General features: G+C 33.0%; 4 protein-coding genes across 4 annotated transcripts; all 4 read right to left on the minus strand.

Annotated features, from left to right (window-relative positions):
• Positions 1-533: 533 nt before the first annotated feature.
• On the minus strand, positions 534-6,224 carry LOC130629779 (GTP:AMP phosphotransferase AK3, mitochondrial-like). Its single transcript, XM_057443118.1, has 7 exons — positions 5,939-6,224; positions 5,149-5,355; positions 3,415-3,521; positions 2,595-2,660; positions 2,316-2,366; positions 1,246-1,313; positions 534-856 (listed from the first exon to the last, which is right to left on the minus strand). Exons 1-7 carry the CDS (start codon positions 5,994-5,996, stop codon positions 751-753), a joined length of 663 nt encoding a protein of 220 aa, XP_057299101.1. The 5' UTR covers positions 5,997-6,224; the 3' UTR covers positions 534-750.
• A 991-nt stretch (positions 6,225-7,215) lies between these two features.
• On the minus strand, positions 7,216-8,766 carry LOC130629777 (carbonic anhydrase 7-like). The gene has a single exon (XM_057443115.1). It carries the CDS (start codon positions 8,423-8,425, stop codon positions 7,394-7,396), a length of 1,032 nt encoding a protein of 343 aa, XP_057299098.1. The 5' UTR covers positions 8,426-8,766; the 3' UTR covers positions 7,216-7,393.
• Positions 8,767-8,919: 153 nt separating this feature from the next.
• Positions 8,920-10,109, minus strand: LOC130629778 (tRNA-specific adenosine deaminase 2-like). Its single transcript, XM_057443117.1, has one exon. It carries the CDS (start codon positions 10,107-10,109, stop codon positions 9,387-9,389), a length of 723 nt encoding a protein of 240 aa, XP_057299100.1. The 3' UTR covers positions 8,920-9,386.
• An 82-nt stretch (positions 10,110-10,191) lies between these two features.
• Positions 10,192-18,957, minus strand: LOC130629780 (proteasome assembly chaperone 4-like). Its single transcript, XM_057443119.1, has 2 exons — positions 17,923-18,957; positions 10,192-10,544 (listed from the first exon to the last, which is right to left on the minus strand). The coding sequence occupies exons 1-2, from the start codon at positions 17,945-17,947 to the stop codon at positions 10,192-10,194; spliced, it is 378 nt and encodes a 125-aa protein (XP_057299102.1). The 5' UTR covers positions 17,948-18,957.
• Positions 18,958-19,221: the final 264 nt, after the last annotated feature.

The raw sequence follows: 19,221 nt of genomic DNA on the forward strand, positions 1-19,221 counted from the left end.
GTAGTTATCTTTCAACTTGTGCGATAATAAGAGAAACCTTCTAAAAACCGTTTTCAAAATCTCCGTCGATTTTTGTTTCAACTGTTTCCCCTTAGTATTTGCAACTCAATGCAGCAGTTTCCCGCAGTCTTGAGTAGATTTTTTTAACCAATCCCAATATTTTTATGTGAAAATAATTCCACAAATTGCTTTAGTTTTACGGACCGAAATGTCATGTGGTCATTCATCACCTATCTGGTACGTTTATGTTTACATTTGGGAGATACTATTGACCACTATATTTCGGAAATTTCGGAATTCCTTTAATTAATGCATAACCATAAGCAAAACGGTCCCAAGAAAACCTGCAAATCTCTTATAAAATTCTCTACAGTTAAGCATTTTATAGGCTTTCTTACCGAGAACGAGGGGTTCGAAGTCCAGCTTGCTTCACCTCGATAAAAAATTAATGATGGTATCCTTTAATTAGGAGGCATTATTTTTATTCATTTTTCAAAATTGTCTCCAGTAAATGTAGTGAAATACAAGGAAACTTTAAACACAACATTTTCTTGATCTTCATTTAAAACTCTTCGTAATATTTAGTTGACCTTGATGTACAATAAATCCCTAAAAATATTTTTTGAAAACTTGATATTTCGGACTATGAAAAGAATCTCTATATGAAGGGGTAAATAATGAAATAAAAGATATATATGTGCCTAAAAAATTAATTCCAAAATTTACATTTATATAAAAACACGTTAAAAATTATTTCTTAAAAAAGTCGCTCACGAACGGCTCAAGGAAATCTTTTATTTGCGGATAAATCACATCAGATTCGGTACCATGAAATGATTGAAGCACGCCTAGCTTTCTAAAATATAACGATACTGAAACTGTCGAATTGCAAAGAAAGTTCAGGTACTAGAAACATTTAAAAATTACTTAACAAAAACAACAAGCAATTTACCGAAACCTTAGAAGGATTTAGTTTAGCATTTACGTACACTACTCTTGGCCGAATGTACCATATTTCTTTTCCTGACGTATCTTTTTCAACTAATTATTATTTGCATACCAGTCGGTGACCCATGGGAAAATCCACTGGGTCGCCCGTCCTTTATAATATGGTATATTTTGTGTTTTCGTATGACGACGTGTATTTTGCGGACAGACAGACAGAATACGGCTATTATTAAGGGGATTTGCTGAACACTGGCGCATGATGCAGAATAGACAGTAAAAAAACATTCCGAAGCATACCTGTAGTAGTCTAATAACGGTAGCGTCATTTCATTGTACAATTTCAATCTCCGTGTAACAGTTTCTGGCTGGAAAACAAATTAAAAATAAGCAATCGCTAGCCTTCTAAAGCAAAATCATTTTGGGCTAAGTAGTAAGAATAAAATATAGAAAATTAATACGTGCAAAATTTACAGATTGAGACTTAACGCGCCCTAAATCGCAATCCAGGTTCATTACGTGGAAATGACACACTAATAATGCTAAGGTGAAAAACAGGTCTGCTCTGTTGTGTGACAACAGAAATTATAAAAGGTTACGCAAAAAAATGATTTTGGCAACACAATACAAGAATGATGTCCGTTTTTACTGTTATTTCGTAGAAAAACGCACGAGAATTAACCCGGCTCAATAAAGATGATAACAGATCACATTTGTTGACAGGTGACGACTGGAAATGGGTTGTCTCCTATGTTTAATGCGCCAATTTAATTGAAGAAAATTTAGCCAATCTGTGAATTTTGTCTATATATGGCAAATAGAATTCACGCTAAATTTGACTATTAATTAATTAACATTTCTTATAAGTATCAAAAACATGGATGAGATATGTACTTGCACTCAATATAAGAATACATTTTTGAGTCGCCGAATTTCACGGTCTTACGATAGTGGCAAAAACAGCTTTGACGAGCTTTCATCCACTCAAGCCTACTGGCATTCAAAACTGATTTTTCACTGAGTAACCATTTTCAGAAGAAAAAAAACGCAACAGTTCTTTCACGTAACAAACATCAGTGATTTTTCGTTTTATCCACTGCTAAAGCATCTAGGTATTAAGTAAAGATTTAGCGTGTATAAACATGGAAGTGTAAAACAACGCATAGAGAAAAGCACAGATATGTCGCATACATCTTTTTGTAAAAAGTTAGGGAGTAGAATCAATCTAACATTGTGATATGCAAGACTTAAAAAGAATTATTTTTTTAAATTTGTACTAGTATTTACATGTTTATAGCAGAAATGTGGGACATCGTCATGTTTATTAACTAGAGTTCTCTTTAGTTAATCATTTCAAAACATTATCTAACCTTGTCATCATTTCTTTGTATCAAGGCTTCGCCTGTTTCGTCATCTTTACCCTGCCAAAACAATGTAAAAATAAGCAAATCTTAAAAACAAATACGGAAACCAAAAAAAAAACAAAAAAAAAATGATAAACAGACAGACAGACAGACAGACAGACAGACAGACAGACAGACAGACAGACAGACAGACAGACAGACAGACAGACAGACAGACAGACAGACAGACAGACCATGTAGAAATCTACAAATAAGAACTTGTCCACAAACATGCCTACCACTTACAGCATTTTTAGGAGGATTCCAAATAGTATGATAAACACGACCTGACGACGCGTGTATCCATCGATTCTAAAATATTAAATCTATATTATAATACTTACTGTCTGTCTGGGTGAGCTGATTTAAAAACCGGGGGGGGGAGTTGTAATCGAAAACGCCATTATAATGGCACCTATAGTAATAATCCCCCGTCCAAGCAAAATTCGTTACTTCATGTAAGCAGATGGCAAGAAATATGTACAAGCACCGATTCAGCGTGATAGTTTTCACGGGCTAACGACTAGTTCCTTATAAAATTACGATAGTGTAGGTCCAACCAATGTGTCCATATTAGGCATTACTTAGATTTTTTTGATACGTTTTAATTAAAATTCCTGACATTAACATTAACTTTATCAATTTCATTTTTTTCACACATTTACATTTTATATATATTTTATATTTATTGAAAACCTTGCCGAAAAAATGTAAATTTCATACAAAATGAACAATTTCATGTAAGAAAGAAATATGTCTTATTTCACTGGTGATGAACAATCCATAAACCCATTTCCAAAAAAGTTACGGTCAGAAAAATTAAGAAATAAAGAGAAATTAAGGAGAACGGCCAAAATTTCAATTTTTTTAAGTATATTTAAGTACTTTTAAGGAGATTTTCTTTTTCTAAGGTTATTTAAGGAATTTAAGGAGGAGTGGTCACCCTGAAATAGTGAATCTTCTTAGTCCAACACAATGTAAGAGAAAAATTTTATAGTCTATAGTATATATAATTTTATATTTTCGCATACTTTTTGAAAACAAAACTCACAAGAAACGCACTTACTTCGAGCCTTTCACGAATAGTATCGAATGGCACATCTAAATTTAAAACTAGATTTATCTCTTGTGTCTGAGATAATGACTCTGCTTGCGAAACCGTTCTTGGAAAACCTAAAAAGAAAAATAGAGAATATAAACAGTAAATATTCGCCCCTTTTCTCCAGTAACTTCCCATCCTGAAATGAATTTCTAACAAAATACACCTAACCTATACGAATAAGGCCCACGTGGGTTGAATTGATTAAACACATTCCATGGTGGCCTTTATATAATTTTTTCAATTAACTATATGCTAGCTAGTAACTTAGAGCTATTAACCAACATTTTGTTTAAAAAATGTTTACATGTTTTAAAGAGAAGCTTTTTGGTGTGAGTTAAAATTTCCTTACAGTATAAGGTTTTAGTAAGTTCTTGTTCTTTCCCCGCCAATTTATTAAGCCAACTACCACCTACTTTAAGCATTTAGCGCCGCGGTATAACAGGCCAAACCCACCAGTTTTTATGTAAATAGTAATGCAACTGACTATAAAGAAAGTTGTGCCACGAAAAGAATCAATCAAGTATGCCATGTTACAATATGGTTGATACCTGCATACTATAGTAGACTTTCAACTTTTTTTAAATGTATTTTTAAACTGTTTTTGTTGAGTGTTAAACGTGCCTCAACCTTTTGTGTTAGATGTGCCTCACCCGTTAAAAAGCGTACACAAAACATCAAACCGACATTAATGGGGAGGAGGGAAAATTAATGGTATCTTTAATTCTTTAAGAATTGAACGTAATTTGAACTGATTTGTCGCCGCACACTTCACATGAGTTCGGATTATAATTTATTGAGGATGTCTTAAAAATTTAGGATTTTGATGTGTTTAGGGATGGAGATGGTGAAATCTAAACTTTTCGATTTTTTACACATTTCACACATAATGGCGTTTACGAAAAGTATAACGATTTGTATAGTTCATAGAAGTTTAGGTATACTTTGCCATAAACAGGCGTACAAACTGAACGTGCTTACACAGTAAAACAGAACAAATTTCTTAAAGAGTTGGTTATAAGACTTCTTGAATGCTTCTTTACTTCCAAAAATGTTTAAAATAAATCCAACAAATTTAAATTTTAAATCCACAAAACCGGATCCAGATACAATAATTCTTCAGGAAATAGTACTATGAACACATACTCAGAAAAAATAAACTACAATGAAAAAACCAATGGAATAATATAGTCTTTAAATCTTAGACGGCGTTGATAAAATTTTAGATGAAGTTTTAAAAAAAGGCCTTAACCAACAGGCATGGATGCAGGATAATTACCCTGCCCTCAACACTCGATTCATGAAATGCGTCTCCACTTTTAAAATAACAAAGAGGTTTACAAAAACAAACAACAACAAAACAATTAAGACTACTAAATATAAAAGTTGAAAAAAGGGTCGAGGATATGATGATGAGGTGACAAAAAACTGTATTGATAAAACTTAAGGCGAGTGGTTATAACTTTTTGAGGTTTGACTTTCTAAAAATTCCGCATTGATACAAACTCTTTCTGGTTACAAGGCATTGACAAATATGCTTTGACTTTTTAACCTACAATAAGGTACAGAAAACACAAGAAAACAAAAAAGATGGAAAGGATCATAAACAACACATACAGTCAAATATATATATGCAATTTTGTCAGAATTTCACAATTTTGGACACTTTAACAACCTTTTTCAGCGTAAATCTAGACTTACCATCAAGCAACCAATTTTGCTTCACAGAAGTCAACTCTGATGAAATCAATGCAACAATTAAGGGGTCTGGAACTAGTTGTCCCTTTTGTAAGTACTGTTCAGCTTCTACGCCAACTTCTGTCTTTTCGGCAATCTGATTGCGCAGGATATCTCCACTAGCAAGGTGTTTCAACTTAAAGTCTCGAACCAATCGAGATGAAATCGTCCCTAACAAATACAAAATATTATATTTAAAAGTCTTGTTACCATTTGACTGCATTTCATCTTTGCTTTTGTCAAAGTGTGCACGTGCTAACAAAAACACATGTTAACGTTTTACGCCAAAGCAGAAAATGTATTCAAATGGAAAAGTAATCAGTAATTTTAACAGAACTATTCAAATGCGAGTTCAATACATTTTGTATTTTGAAGACAACCTTGATATGACTATTTTTTTCCTTTATTATTTTTGATAAAAAATATAAAACAGTTTGTCTGTTGGTGATCACACTAGTTGTGCAGCTGGTTTTTGAAAAAGACAAAAAAAGCCGTGGTTCAAAGATGCAATTTGACTGAATTTCGCGATTTTGGACAGTCTTTAACAGAGCACACTGAGCACGCTGTAGTTACTGTTCCTGTTGTTTCTAAAATCTCCATTTTAGTAAGACTATATATATGCACAAGAAAAAGCTTGCGTATAGAAATATTACCTCTACAATTAAAAACAGAAAAATTAGGTTAAACACTACTCCTGATCCTTGGTGACTTAATAGGAATTTCATTGCAAACACAGCAGAAGAACATGGTTTACCTTTTCCACTTCCAGGTGCACCGAGTATTAATGATCGCAAAATTCTGCCACCACTCATCTTGTTAATGTTTTACTTTCTACATTACCTCCGGTGTTATACATTTCCTATCACATAATTCAAGTTGTGTACATAATTTATACAGAAGTTATTGTTGATATTGCAAAATGTGTTAATTCTGTTGTTATCTTTCAGTAACCAATACAATAATATTAAGACTGATGAAGCCTTTAAGTTACCTCATCAACGTAAGAGTCACTTTAGGTTTAAAAGTCAATTTTCGAAAACAAATGCTGATAAATTGTGCAACACATTTTTGTAAGCAAAGCAGAAATACATCCCTGTTTTAATAGATTCTAAGTTCTATGCAAATATATATAAACTTATTAAATCTGATATTATTTTCTTATTAGTTAATCAATTGAATTAAATTGCTTAATTGATCTTGAATTTCCACACATTGATCCATATTTAAATAACTTCTTTGTATTTGTTTATAGTAATAATAAGATACTAAAATAACATAACATTATATAAGATGTATGTATAGAATTAAAGGGCACAACAAAATTTCATGAGACTTTTTTGAAATTTGAAAAAATTATATTGCTGAATAGATTAGTACAGCTAAATAAGAACTCGACAAAGAGAGAAAGCTTTAAAAAATGTAGCTAATATTGCTTCATAAATAAACTGTATGCCATCCATATTATAAAGTTTGTTTATCTTTAAGCCTCATGTTTAGAATTTTACCAGCGATAATGCTGCCTTTTGCTTGGGTAAAATAATTCTTCCTAAAAAATATTGATTTTTTCTTTTGTGGTGCAAATAAAGAGTTTGGTCTGCAGCGAGCAACAGAATCAAGTCAATCACTTATCTATTACCAGCATTTCTATTTGAAGCTATATAATGCAGATAAACAATTTTTTAAATATAGATGGCTTCATAAGAGGTTAAAGTGTGGTCTACCCATTTTCTTAAATACTATCACTATAAAATATAAATAGTATTCATTGTATATATAATTATTATGTTATTATTATGCATTTGCAAACATAAATTGGTAAGATATTGTAAAAGATAGAAAACAAATAAAAGTAAAAGATTATTTGAAGCAAAAGAGGCATCTTAATGCTGTATTTGAAGTACCAACTGTCATGAAATGTGTGCAATAACGCACAACTCAGAGCGTAAAAAAGCAATTTCCTTTTAGACCAAGCTTTTTATTCTACTAAGAAAAATCCAATAATCATTTTATCAAAAAAAATGTCACAATAAATAGCCTTTTCACCTGCTTACTTTTAGTAATTTTACATCTACAACTTTGGTTTATTAATATTTAGGTAAAAAACGTTTCCTGCCAATAAAGTCAACACCAACCATTTAAAAGAAACAAAAATATCGATTTTGAGCTGTACACTTACTAACACTATGTTACGAACACGATTACATTACCATTATTTTGTTTTAAACGATGCTCGAATTATTCGATCATGCAAAGGTTGAATGGGTCGAAAGTTGTTGCTTATGTTGGGTGGTTGCGGAATTTCACCATCACAGCGAGGGAAAAAATCGACAGTATGATGTTTATCTTTTTCATTCTCTGAAACAGCTTTAAACTGATTTAATTTTTCCAACTGCAGCACAGATACTTTTAAAGGCTCTCGAAAAAGTGTCCAGGTGACATTTTCAGTTAAAGGTGGAGTTGTGAGTGAGCCAGGATAAGTAAAAAACTTTTCAGTGTTTTCTGGTAGCAATGCATATGGTGTAAAGGTACTTGATGAAGAAAAGGTATCATTTTTATATGGAACATTTGCAGCCATTTTTAACAGGTCATTAAAGGACGCATGGCAGTCATGAGATTCATGTGCGTCTAAAAACACGCCAACTACAGCAATACCATTGGTGCTTGAAAGAGCCTTTTCCTTTGTTTCATAAAGGGCACAATTCCAGTGAACAATATGTAATTCTGCAGTAAACTTTTTACCATCAAGTGAATGCTCGCTACCACAACTGTTTACACCACCCCAATGAAAGTGAAATTCAGCAAGTTGATATGACTGTTTCAAGGGACCACCACTCAAAAGAATTTGTTTTGGTTCAACCACAGGACAGAATGAAAGGTTTACACCATTATTAAGTACATGCACAGGCACCAGAGATTTGTTTAACTGGAATGGCTTCAAAGTCGGGTCGTATATTGCTGCTTCAGTCACAATGTGAACTGGTGATTGATTTTTACAAACTCTCCACTTTTTCTCCCAAACTCCAGGACCATGCTGTTCAGAATAGTCCCAATACTGTGAATTGTGAGTGCTGCAAAAGAAATGCTGGTTAATAGGACCAGCTCGCACTGCTCTAGATTTAACACTTATGTTAGATGCAGCAACCAAATGTGTTCTGGATAACAAGGATAACATTTTCACATTATTAAATGGCTTAAGGGACTTGGTAACATTGTAAAATAACTTTGATCCTCGCTGGAACATCTCAAATATCTAAAAGAAAATATGATGTTAGTATTACTTATTTTACAAATGTTAATATGATGACAAGTAGGTGCAAGTTAGTAAAAGTTATATAGTGCCAAATCTCCTGTACGCTTCCAATCAAGTGGAAATCAAAAGTGTAATTGTGCAAAACAGTTGACTAAATGCTTTGCAAACTTCTTAAAAAGATTTGTTGGAACAAAAAACAAAAGCAACACATGTGACAAAGAGCATTGAAACAATAAAAGAAGGATGTTACTATTCCAGCGATTATTGTAATGAGTATGAGTGAATTATGTTTATGTTGTTTTTAGATTTTTTTGCTGCACAAAAATACATGTAAATAAAAGTGCAGATAAGGTATCATAAAATTAACAATTCAAATTTAATAACCCTTGTGCACACGAGATGGCAGAAAAAGCTTTAACCTATTTAAGTCAAAATGTGACATCAAGAAATTACTTAAAACAATTAACTAACAAACACGCAAAAAAGCAAAAAAAGCTGTCATATATCTCACATACACATTGTCTGAAAAAATAACATACTAACTAACACATAAAAAAATGTTCATAAAGCATTTAATCAAGTTTTTAAGATTACAGAACAACCAACATCTTAAAGCAGATTCAATGACATGACTATAGCTAAACACACCTAGTTCTAAAAGCAAAAGGAAGGCTCCTTCCTTATCCCTATGGATAGGGATATCAAGAGATTTTAAATATTTTTTAAATTGATACACACAAATAAGCTGGCAGACAAAATCGAGCCACAAATATATAACATATAAAACAAATAAAATGGCCACATCCATAGGCAACATAAGCTATATTGATTAAAGAGGATTTGACAAGAAAGATTTAGACATCTTTGAAAATTTCACCAAACTTTTTTAACATTGATCTCATTAAACTTTTATTAAAATAATAAAATCTTAAAAACAGAATATTTTCATATTTTACAGTTTTCGTCCAGATTTATCTTTTGGGTGAGGCGCATTAGGATTCTCACCAATATAGAACATTTTCAGCAGTTGAACAGATTCTGCTGCCATCATGTCTGGTGTGCATTTTAATGGCTCCCCAAAGTCAACTAAGCACTCATTAGTAATGTTGTTACCCAAATTATGTTCTTTAACATTCAGTTCCTCAGGCAAATCATGCTTTAAACTCACTGTATGTTTTATTATTTGTTCTAGCTTCGGCTTTTTATACGTAACATGATCTTCCTTTTTATGGTTAATACTATTGCTTCCCACAGTACCACCAATATTTTCTTCCTTGTCCTTCATAAGAACTGAATTATTAAAAGTTTTGCTATGCACATCTAATCTTGAACCACATCCACCAAAACGTTGGTTGGAACATCCGTAAAATATTTTGCTAATTTTTAATAGTCTTAATGCAGCAGCACACATTATACAAGGTTCAGTTGTTACATACAAAACACAATTCAGAAACACCTCATTTACATCATAGTGTTTTCGTCTACACCAATCCCGGAGATGTTCAACAGCAATTAGTTCTGCATGTTGGGTAGCATTCTTTGTGCGACTCACATCATTGCAACCAGTTGCAACAATCTCGTTGTTGTAAACAATAACACAACCAACTGGTACTTCATGATTATCAAGGGCTTGTTTTGCCATCTTTAATGCTGCCTTCATAAAAGCATTAGCCATAACAGTTATAAAATTCAGACTCTTTAGTGACAAACACCAATGATTTATTTAAAAGCCTATTTATAATTTTAGCTAAACAACTTTATTCCTTAAACTTCTTGACAATTTCCCTAAAAATGGTATCTTCGTCTAGACTTTCTGACAATGGTTCTGAGTGAAAGTTCCAACTGAGTAGTACTTGTTTCTTGAGACGTTTGCTTAACTTTTGAGCAATTGAATCAGGTTTGCTATTTCCAAGTAAGGTCACAGCAGATGGTACTTTTGAAAACTTTGTACACGCTGCTACTGATAAATTTGAAAACGTTAAATTGCTATCACCAATCCATACAAATACGGAATTCGAGCAACTCAAGGTTCGAATAAAAATAACTTTTTCTTGAAGTTTGAAAAAAAAATTTATTTCGTCCATACTACATTTAACAGTTGATTGAAGACCTAAATGAGTAAATAAAATTGTTACAGTAGTAAACAGTAACTTCACGTCAAGGATGATACTGTCTTCGAAATACAGTGATGAAGCATGTGTTGTGCTGTTTTTCTTTTTTTATGTTATGGCATAAAATTTTTTCAAAAAGCAGTCAGACATTATAAACTCATTCAACCCAAGAGTAAGAATTATATTTTTCTTTCTCTGTGCAAAGTAAATAATATTTGTAAAATGTGCAAATAACAAACATTTCTCAAAGCTAGCTGGATCAACTTCGTTACTTTCCTTTGTACATTGATGTGCTAAATTAAATAGAAATCTCCATATTTCGATCTGCAATGACAAGAACCTATATTTCGTTTTTAAATAAGGAGAATGTGCATTTCACAGGTTACTCATATTTCCCACTGAAATGATGTGAAAATATCTTGATTAATAATTTTTATTCTTACCCTAAAACGATTGTGAAGCAATAAATATGCTATGTGAAACGATTATATATAAATATGATAAATCAACATTGCAAGATCAGTGAACAAATCTATAAAACATTTAAAATTAATCTGAAAATAAAAAACGATTTTCATACGATTTAAAACAATTTCACTTGTCAATAAAGAAAAGGCTAGGTGTTGCTTGAGTTTTGCTACGGTGTCTAGATTTGCAATTTTTAATTCTTTAGTTAGTGTTGCTAAAATGGAGAAGGCAAGCAGACTTTGCATTCCTTTGAAATGTATTTTCGATTTGTCCATGCAGATAAGCAATAATGTGCTGTTGTAAAATTTTTCGCAAAATTTTTTTTGAATACATTTGTCCTTAACTAGTCGTGAAATCAAGCAGCAAGAATTGTTCTTGTGCAGTTTTAAATGGTTTTCATCAGAATTTTTCGTTTTAATTTCTCCTTAGTATATTCTGGTTTGTGAGCAAAAGAAGCTGGCACTCTGTATCTCAATTTGCACATTTTATTTTTTAAAAGAAAATTCAACTTTTATGTTTTACAAAATTATTTTGACATATTTAGAAGCCTAGAAGAGATTATTTTTCATCTATATTAACTAAAAAAATTTTTTGAAAAAAATCTGATTTTTATTTTATTTAGCCTTAAAGGAAAGACAGATGATAGCTGTGCATATTTTACATGGCTAGCCTCACAATTATTGAAGCATATGCCCAGTCTCTATTTCCTATATGCTCATTATGGGCTATACAGACACAATTAGGGTCTATGCTCTACCAGGCAAAGGCACACACAGCCGTGTGCTACCTCCCTAATTTCTTATCACATGGCTTCGGTTAACACGGTAATGTGATAACATTCACTCGCCTAGTCTCCTGCACAAGTGGAAAGGGTTTAACTGTTCTGCCCTGATTATATATGGCAGCTTGCCCCGTTTATAAACAGAAAATACATAATCAGGGTAACATAATCAGGATTGGTCGACTAATGTAACAGTTAAAAAATATTATTTGGCAATTATAAAACAAACATAATCAGGGCAGGCTGGCTTATGTATGACACTTTTTTTACATTATTTGGCACTTAAGTAATTATGGGTTTTTGCACAGCTGTTTTTGTTGTTATATTTCAATGTACAACAGTGGCTCATTAGAGATAGTTGAGAACTTCTGTTACTTAGGTGATATGTTGGGCAGTGAAGGGGTGTTGGAAGAAGTGTTACTTGCAGGATAGGTTCTGCTTGGAAAAACTTCAGAGAGTTACTTCCTTGTTGACTAGCAGAGTCTTGTCAAATGAGTTAAAAGGTAGGTTGCATGAAACCTGTGTAAGAATTGTTATGTTGTACGGTAGTGAGACATAGGCAGTGAAGCAGCAAGATCTTGACAGTTTAGAAAAGAAATATATGAGACTGGTTAGGTGGATGTGTAACGCCAGTCTGAGAGACAAAGAGTTCAGATGAGCTGAGAAGTATCCGTAGAATTAAAGGTGTTATCTAGATAAGAATATTGAATTGACTGGGGCACTTTGAAAGAATGGAGGGGGATAATTGGGTAAGAAAGTGCAGAGACTTGATAGTTCCTGGGGCAAAGCCCAGAGGGAGACCGAGAAAGAAGGAGGTCATAAGGACAAACTTGATACAAAGGAAGTCGAGTTTAGATCTAACACAGTCTAGATCAGATTGGAAGAGGGTAATTAATATACCCCGTCCAACCCATGCTAGCATGGAATACGGACGTTAAGCCAAGAATGATGATGATTTCCAGTTCAGTTTATTATAGTAAAATGCCTGCAACTCTCAAACCAGGAAAGAAACAACAAAAAGCAGAAACTCCACAAACACTCCAGAAACCAATAGAACTCAAGATGAAATAGAGGATTTGATGGGTGAACTCTGTCTCTACACAAACTCTCAAGACACAAAACTTTGTTTGAGGAATTATCAATACCGAAAATCCCTTCAGCAACTAAGAAGAGAATTTTTTCGAACAAACCAATTTTATTGCAAACTGCTATATTGCTCAATATTTCAGACTGTAGCCATGTAACCAAGCCAGACCCCATTCATCATATCATTAGCAAAATTTAAAACCTTTTACCAGAAGATCGCGCTCTCTGCAAACAGATATCCCGAACCTCATTTGACGAAGTCCCTATCCTTAAATGTGCCGCTTGTGATCAGAGTATTCATAAGCAATGTTGGCTTCGATTAGTTAATTCTAGCCGTGATGATTGTTTGGAGGATATAGATGAAATGTCACTCAAACAGATGTCGCACAAATGGAGAACCCAAAATGACTTCCAAAATTTGGTTCTTCTTTAAAAAAGGAAAATATAAACATGGTATGAAGGTGCATCATGTAAATTCCTTCATCCTAGACTTTTCAAAAAGTTAATGCAACATGTGACTGGAAACCCAGGAGGATGTACTCTTGGTCACAATTGTCAATATTCTCATCCAAACATGTGCATGCATCTCTGAGGAAAAGTGAATGTTTTAACAAATCCTGTTCCTTTTATCATGTGAAAGGTACAATACGGCATCCTAAAAATACAAACCACAATCAAAATACTAAGTCACCGATTATTCAATCATAAATCAATCATCACCAAAATACTAAAATGGACAGTGTAAACAAAACATCATCAGATTTTTTAGATGCAATCCTCCTTCTGAAGGCATAATTGATGCAAGAGATAGAAGAAAAATTTTAAATTTTTACTGTAAAAGCACCCTACCAAAATCCTCCTTAGAGCCAGGAGTCCTTTTCAGCTCAACAATGGCAAACTAAATTATACAATCAACCACTAAACTACCAACCAAATCAATCTCAAGGACTCAATCAAATCTATCACAATCAACCCCAACAACCAATGCAACAAATCACTCAGAAAAAAATGTTTTGAATGCATTCACCTATTTTAATGTGCAAGTTTTATGTCCCAAAACAAGACCCTCAAAAATCCCATATCTAAGAGATAAAATGCAAATTAAAAATGCACTATTTTTAGGCATGAGAGAAACCTGGTTGAACAATCACATAAATGCGGAATTGTACATTGAAGGTTATACCCTTTACAGAATGGACTCAGCTCGAAAAAAGGCAAAGAAAGGCAGTCAATATGGTTGTGTAGCAATGTATATTGGAGATGATCTAGCTTGCTAGTGTGAGGAGCTTTTTACCTATTCCTCAGAAGCAATCCAATTGTTTTGTTTATTTCCAAAAGAAGAAAATCTTGCCCTTGCTGTTTTATACCAACAACCTGATGACAAAACCCATGGTCACCCATTCTTGGTATTCAGAATGCGACTCTCCCTGAATTAACTTTTGCCGGGGATTTCAATCTACCCCATACTGGCTGGCCCAGTCGAACTCCATCAAAAGGGGCCAATACCGAGGAGAAAGTCATGATCAAATATCTCTAAGAATTTTGCTGTGACTTGATGTTGAATCAAATTATCACGAAACCGGCGCACAAAGATGGTAACACTCTTGATCTATTCTTGAACAACATTGATATGTCTTTTGATTATCAAATTATTCCTACGCTACTCAGTATATCTCATCATAGCTTTGTTGAAGTACCAGGCCTACCAATAAGGGGAGAGCAATTGCTCTTTCTCACGCAAAGGCTCGCCCAATTATGAGAAATGAGAAACTAGCTTAGACATTAATTGCTCCCCTAATTCCAAAAAAAGTTTTTCTAGCTGAGCAATATCAATTCATCTCACATGGAAATGTTCTCTTTCTTATTATTTACAGTAAAAAAGGACAAAAATATATAAAAAAGGTAAAATAAAATAACTGAAAAAGACCTTGTGATAAAATATGCGTTTATAATCGTATTCTATTTATTCAAATTGCTCGCCCAGTTAAAACTATTGCAACTTCGGGGGAGCGATTTATTGTTCTGGTGTTATTTTCTTATTGATAGGCCTGAAGTACTAACTCTCTTCAAGGTAAAACAAAGCTTGCAAACATCCCCTTGGAGATATATAGACTCAAATGTCAGTGACAGTATTGTACAGTCATTTGCTGATGATACAAGGGTTACCAAGAGCATCGACTCTCTCAGGGACATGGGCAAGTTGCAAAGTGACCTACAGAAAATTTATGAATGGGCAGAAAATGCAAACATGAAATTTAAAAGTTTGAAGTCATGCCTTATTATCCACCAACTGCTCCTTTCATTCCCGCATATTAAAACTAGTAAATGACAGTAAAAACATGCTGTCTTGGATTTCAAGAACTTTTTACACCAGAACGAAGGATCACCTTATGACCATATGGAAATCTCTGGTTCTTCCTCTATTAGAGTTTTGTTCAGTCCTATGGAGTCCACATAAAGTTGGAGAGATAGGGATGATAGAGGCATTGCAATGGTCCTATATACGAGAAATCTGAAACTTGACAAATCACAACTATTGGAAAGCATTAAAGGAACTTTAATGTTATTCATTGAAGCGTAGAAGGAAAAGGTACCAAATAATTTATATTTGGAAAAACATGTAACAGTTGGTACCAAATGTCAATCTGAAAATCCAAAGTTATCATCATCATCCGCATAAGAAATATATGAGAAGCATTGTTCACAACTATTAAATGCCGCTTTTCGTTTATAAACTTTTAAAAAGCGATCTAAAAAAACATTTCTATCGCCACTTTTCGTTTTTAAACTTTTAAAAAGCGATCTAAAAAAACATTTCTATCGCCACTTTTCGTTTTTAAACTTTTAAAAAGCGATCTAAAAAAACATTTCTATCGCCGCTTTTCGTTTTTAAACTTTTAAAAAGAGGTCTAAAAAAACATTTCTATTGCTGCTTTATGTTTATAAACTTTTAAAATGCAATCTAAAAAAACATTTCTATCGCCGCAGACAAATTTAACTTTCCTAGACAAATGACATTTCGTAAAAATACAATGGCGTTTATGACGAAAAAGTATACACCAAGCATAAACTACGAATATGCTTTTGCAACTTGATAAAACCTGAAACAAAATTAACTTTTCTGAAAAAAAAAAATTAAATTATACTGGCTATAAAAATCGCAGAGCTCGCGAAAATAATTGTGGGACACACGATCCTTCGTGGAGATACCTTTTATAATTAATTACTGCAATTAAAAATTTCAAGAGTTCCCGCAAAATAGGTTGCTAAAATTGATCTTGCAACCTATTGTGATTAAACAATCGATCGCGTGGGTTCATTGTTTATCAGCGAGGTAATTATTTTCTTAAAAAACAAAAGCTATCGCAATGTTATTGTTCTGTTTAACTATTCATACAAGTTTCGCGTCCGCGGTAGACTACATTCAGACTGTACTGTACATATGCACACATTGGCGTAAACTGGATGTTCAATCCCATGGAGGACTGGCACACAACTAATCTAATCCTGAAGTGGATAAAATTTGGTGGGCCTTTAATTTTGCGAATGACAAAAATGGAATATTTGGTGGGGATTTAATTTGGCGAATACAAAAGAATGTTTATTTTGGCAAGGATTTATTTCGGCGAATGACATAAATAAATGAATTTTTATGTTTTGAAATGTTCTATAAAAAACTCATTAGACAGTGGAAAAATCCACTGGTTTGCCTGTCCTTTTTATACCTAATTGCGTGCGTCTCATTACTTGCGCAGCTAAGCTAGCATTTTGCGTGACGGACAGACGTAGACGAAATTATAATATAGATAATAATACATGTATATATAAACACAAGATTTGTTAGAGTTAAAAATTCTATTCTTCGTTAATAAAGAAAAGTTCGTTTTTTGGGGAATAAAACATTTTTCTTTTCTTAGTAAAAAAAAACGTCTTTTTTTTAAATTTGATGGGGGATTTAATTTGGACAACGGCAAATTATGTTAAATTTGACAAGTATTTAATTCAGCGAATAGTCAGTTATAAAATTTTGGCGGGTATTTAAATTCGCCAAATTCACAAATTTTAATCCTCGCCAAAAATTATCCACTTAAGGTAACTTTTCACCAAACTAAATTCCCGCAAAACGAATAATTTAGGTCATCCCCAGAATTCCATTCATGCGAAGAGAAAAAATGAGCCTACCCATGCATGAAATTTAGGTACTTCTAAGTATATTATGTTGAAATGTACTCACAAGAGGAGTTTATACTAAGAATTATGTCGAGACTTTTTTCGCTATGCCTAGTTATCAATGGTGTTTAATTCCTGCAGAGAAAATTATGTTAAAAGTTTTTCCTTTCGTGAACGAAACATCGACTAGGCATGCCTAGTCCAGGCCATTTCGTAAGATTTTAGGCAGGCATGCGGTAGATCACACGTCTCATACATTCTGCGCGTGCGATGCGCGTGCTATCAAAAAAAAATTTTTTACAAAAACATTTCCTTTACCCCTGTACACTGCACAGGGGCTGCTGTTTTAGCGTAAGGAACAAACCAAGTGCAAGTTCCAACAATGTACGGCAAGGAATTTCGACCCATATACGAAGAAGTCATAAGCCGACTCGTTAATCAAACTTTGCTATTACTTGTGGGGCAAACAGATATTTTAATTAAATTAAATTACGGAAAGTCGAACAGCCGCTAACAATAATATTTAATAAACCTTATGTTCGATGAATCAGAAAAATTATTATCTAAAAGAATATTTCGTTATTAAAGAAGCTTTTTTTTCTTATTAGTTACTTTATCTTTTAGTTATTTCAACTTAAATAATGCTGAATTTCTTTTAAATTCTACAAAAGGTGACCTTACAAAGACTAAAATATTGTTTCATTTTTTTATAAAATCAATTAAAATATTAGAAAAAATAAAAATAAAACAAAACAACCTTTTACTGTTAAAATCTTTCACCTGGTATTTTGTTACCACATTTGTACAGTTTATAATGCTAACACAGCTATCTTGCATTTCCTTTTAATCGAGAAGTAATTTCCGTTTTATACCTCGCACAAACTTTACACCAACCATAGTTCACCAATACCTTTCCATCTTTTTCCTCTGTCTTCCAACCAAGAATATTTGATTTACGCCAACTTTCAAAAGTTTTTAATTCAACTTTATTTCCTTTCGTTCTTTTTTCAGACATTTTTAAAAAAAATTTATAGCGCTAATCTCCACATTAACCCAAACTGAACAAACAAAATAAAATATCAATATTTGAAAGGAAAAAGAAACAAATTCTTCAAAAGATAGCGGCCACGAAATGGCCTGCTAGTCAATGTTTCGTTCACAAAAAATCAAAGAAAATGCCAATCACAGCCTGCCTGGCCAGCCATTACATTAGCGTTCATAATCCAGTCACCACGACATAATCTGAGCAAAAAACACATAATAGGGTCATGCATACATAATTCAGCTGTCTTGTTCATCAACAGGGCATTTTTTGCAATCTGGGCAGAACATAACCACTAAGCTACAGTGCCTTTTCTTTAGCGAAGTCAATAAAATTGAAAGCACTGTTTTGTATAATTCGGGAAAGTTTAAAAGTTATCGGCTTAAAAATGTGAATTTTATTCATAAAAGTTGCTTGAGCTTATCCTGTTATATACAATCATTTTCAGTGACTTTCTACCCTTGTTTATAGCTAGCCACCTACCATAATACAATTTCAAAAATTTTTACAAAAATTATTTACCCAGCACTTTGCACTTCACAGCTTTTTTTGGAGATTAAACATTGACACTGGCAACAAAAATAAAATTAAATGCTGGAGTGGTACTATTACGCCAGCTAGGTTTTTAACAGTCAATAAGAAGCAAGATATTTTATCCAGATCTCTTTTCTAGGGAAAAAAATTGGGTTTTTGGATCTAACAAAATGAAGTCTGGCAAAGTTGTAGCTATAGCTATACTACCATTGCAACAAAAGAATCGGTGAATCATGAGTCTCAAAACATTACAGGTGTAGTCGTGTGGAAGTTTGTTGTGCTCACCCAAACCTCGAATTTGTTTGAACTAAAAACTAACTTAAACTGTTGGTTTAACCACAATTTAGCTAGCTATAGTCATAAATAATTTTTCAATATTGTTCATGTGAGCACGCAACCGTGCTACAATGTTTATTTCGAATATTTTGATATATTGGATCCATCAAAACTAGATATTTTATTGTTACCCCCGTTTAACAATAAGCAGGAAAACACTTTTTTTAGCTAAAAATACAAAACGGTAAACCGAAGGTTCTAACAATAACTAGATAAAAGCAAAAAATTTTAGAATTTGTCTTAATAAATCGACGGATAT

This window comes from Hydractinia symbiolongicarpus, chromosome 2 (genome assembly GCF_029227915.1).
Source record: "Hydractinia symbiolongicarpus strain clone_291-10 chromosome 2, HSymV2.1, whole genome shotgun sequence".
NCBI classification, from domain to species: domain Eukaryota; kingdom Metazoa; phylum Cnidaria; class Hydrozoa; order Anthoathecata; family Hydractiniidae; genus Hydractinia; species Hydractinia symbiolongicarpus.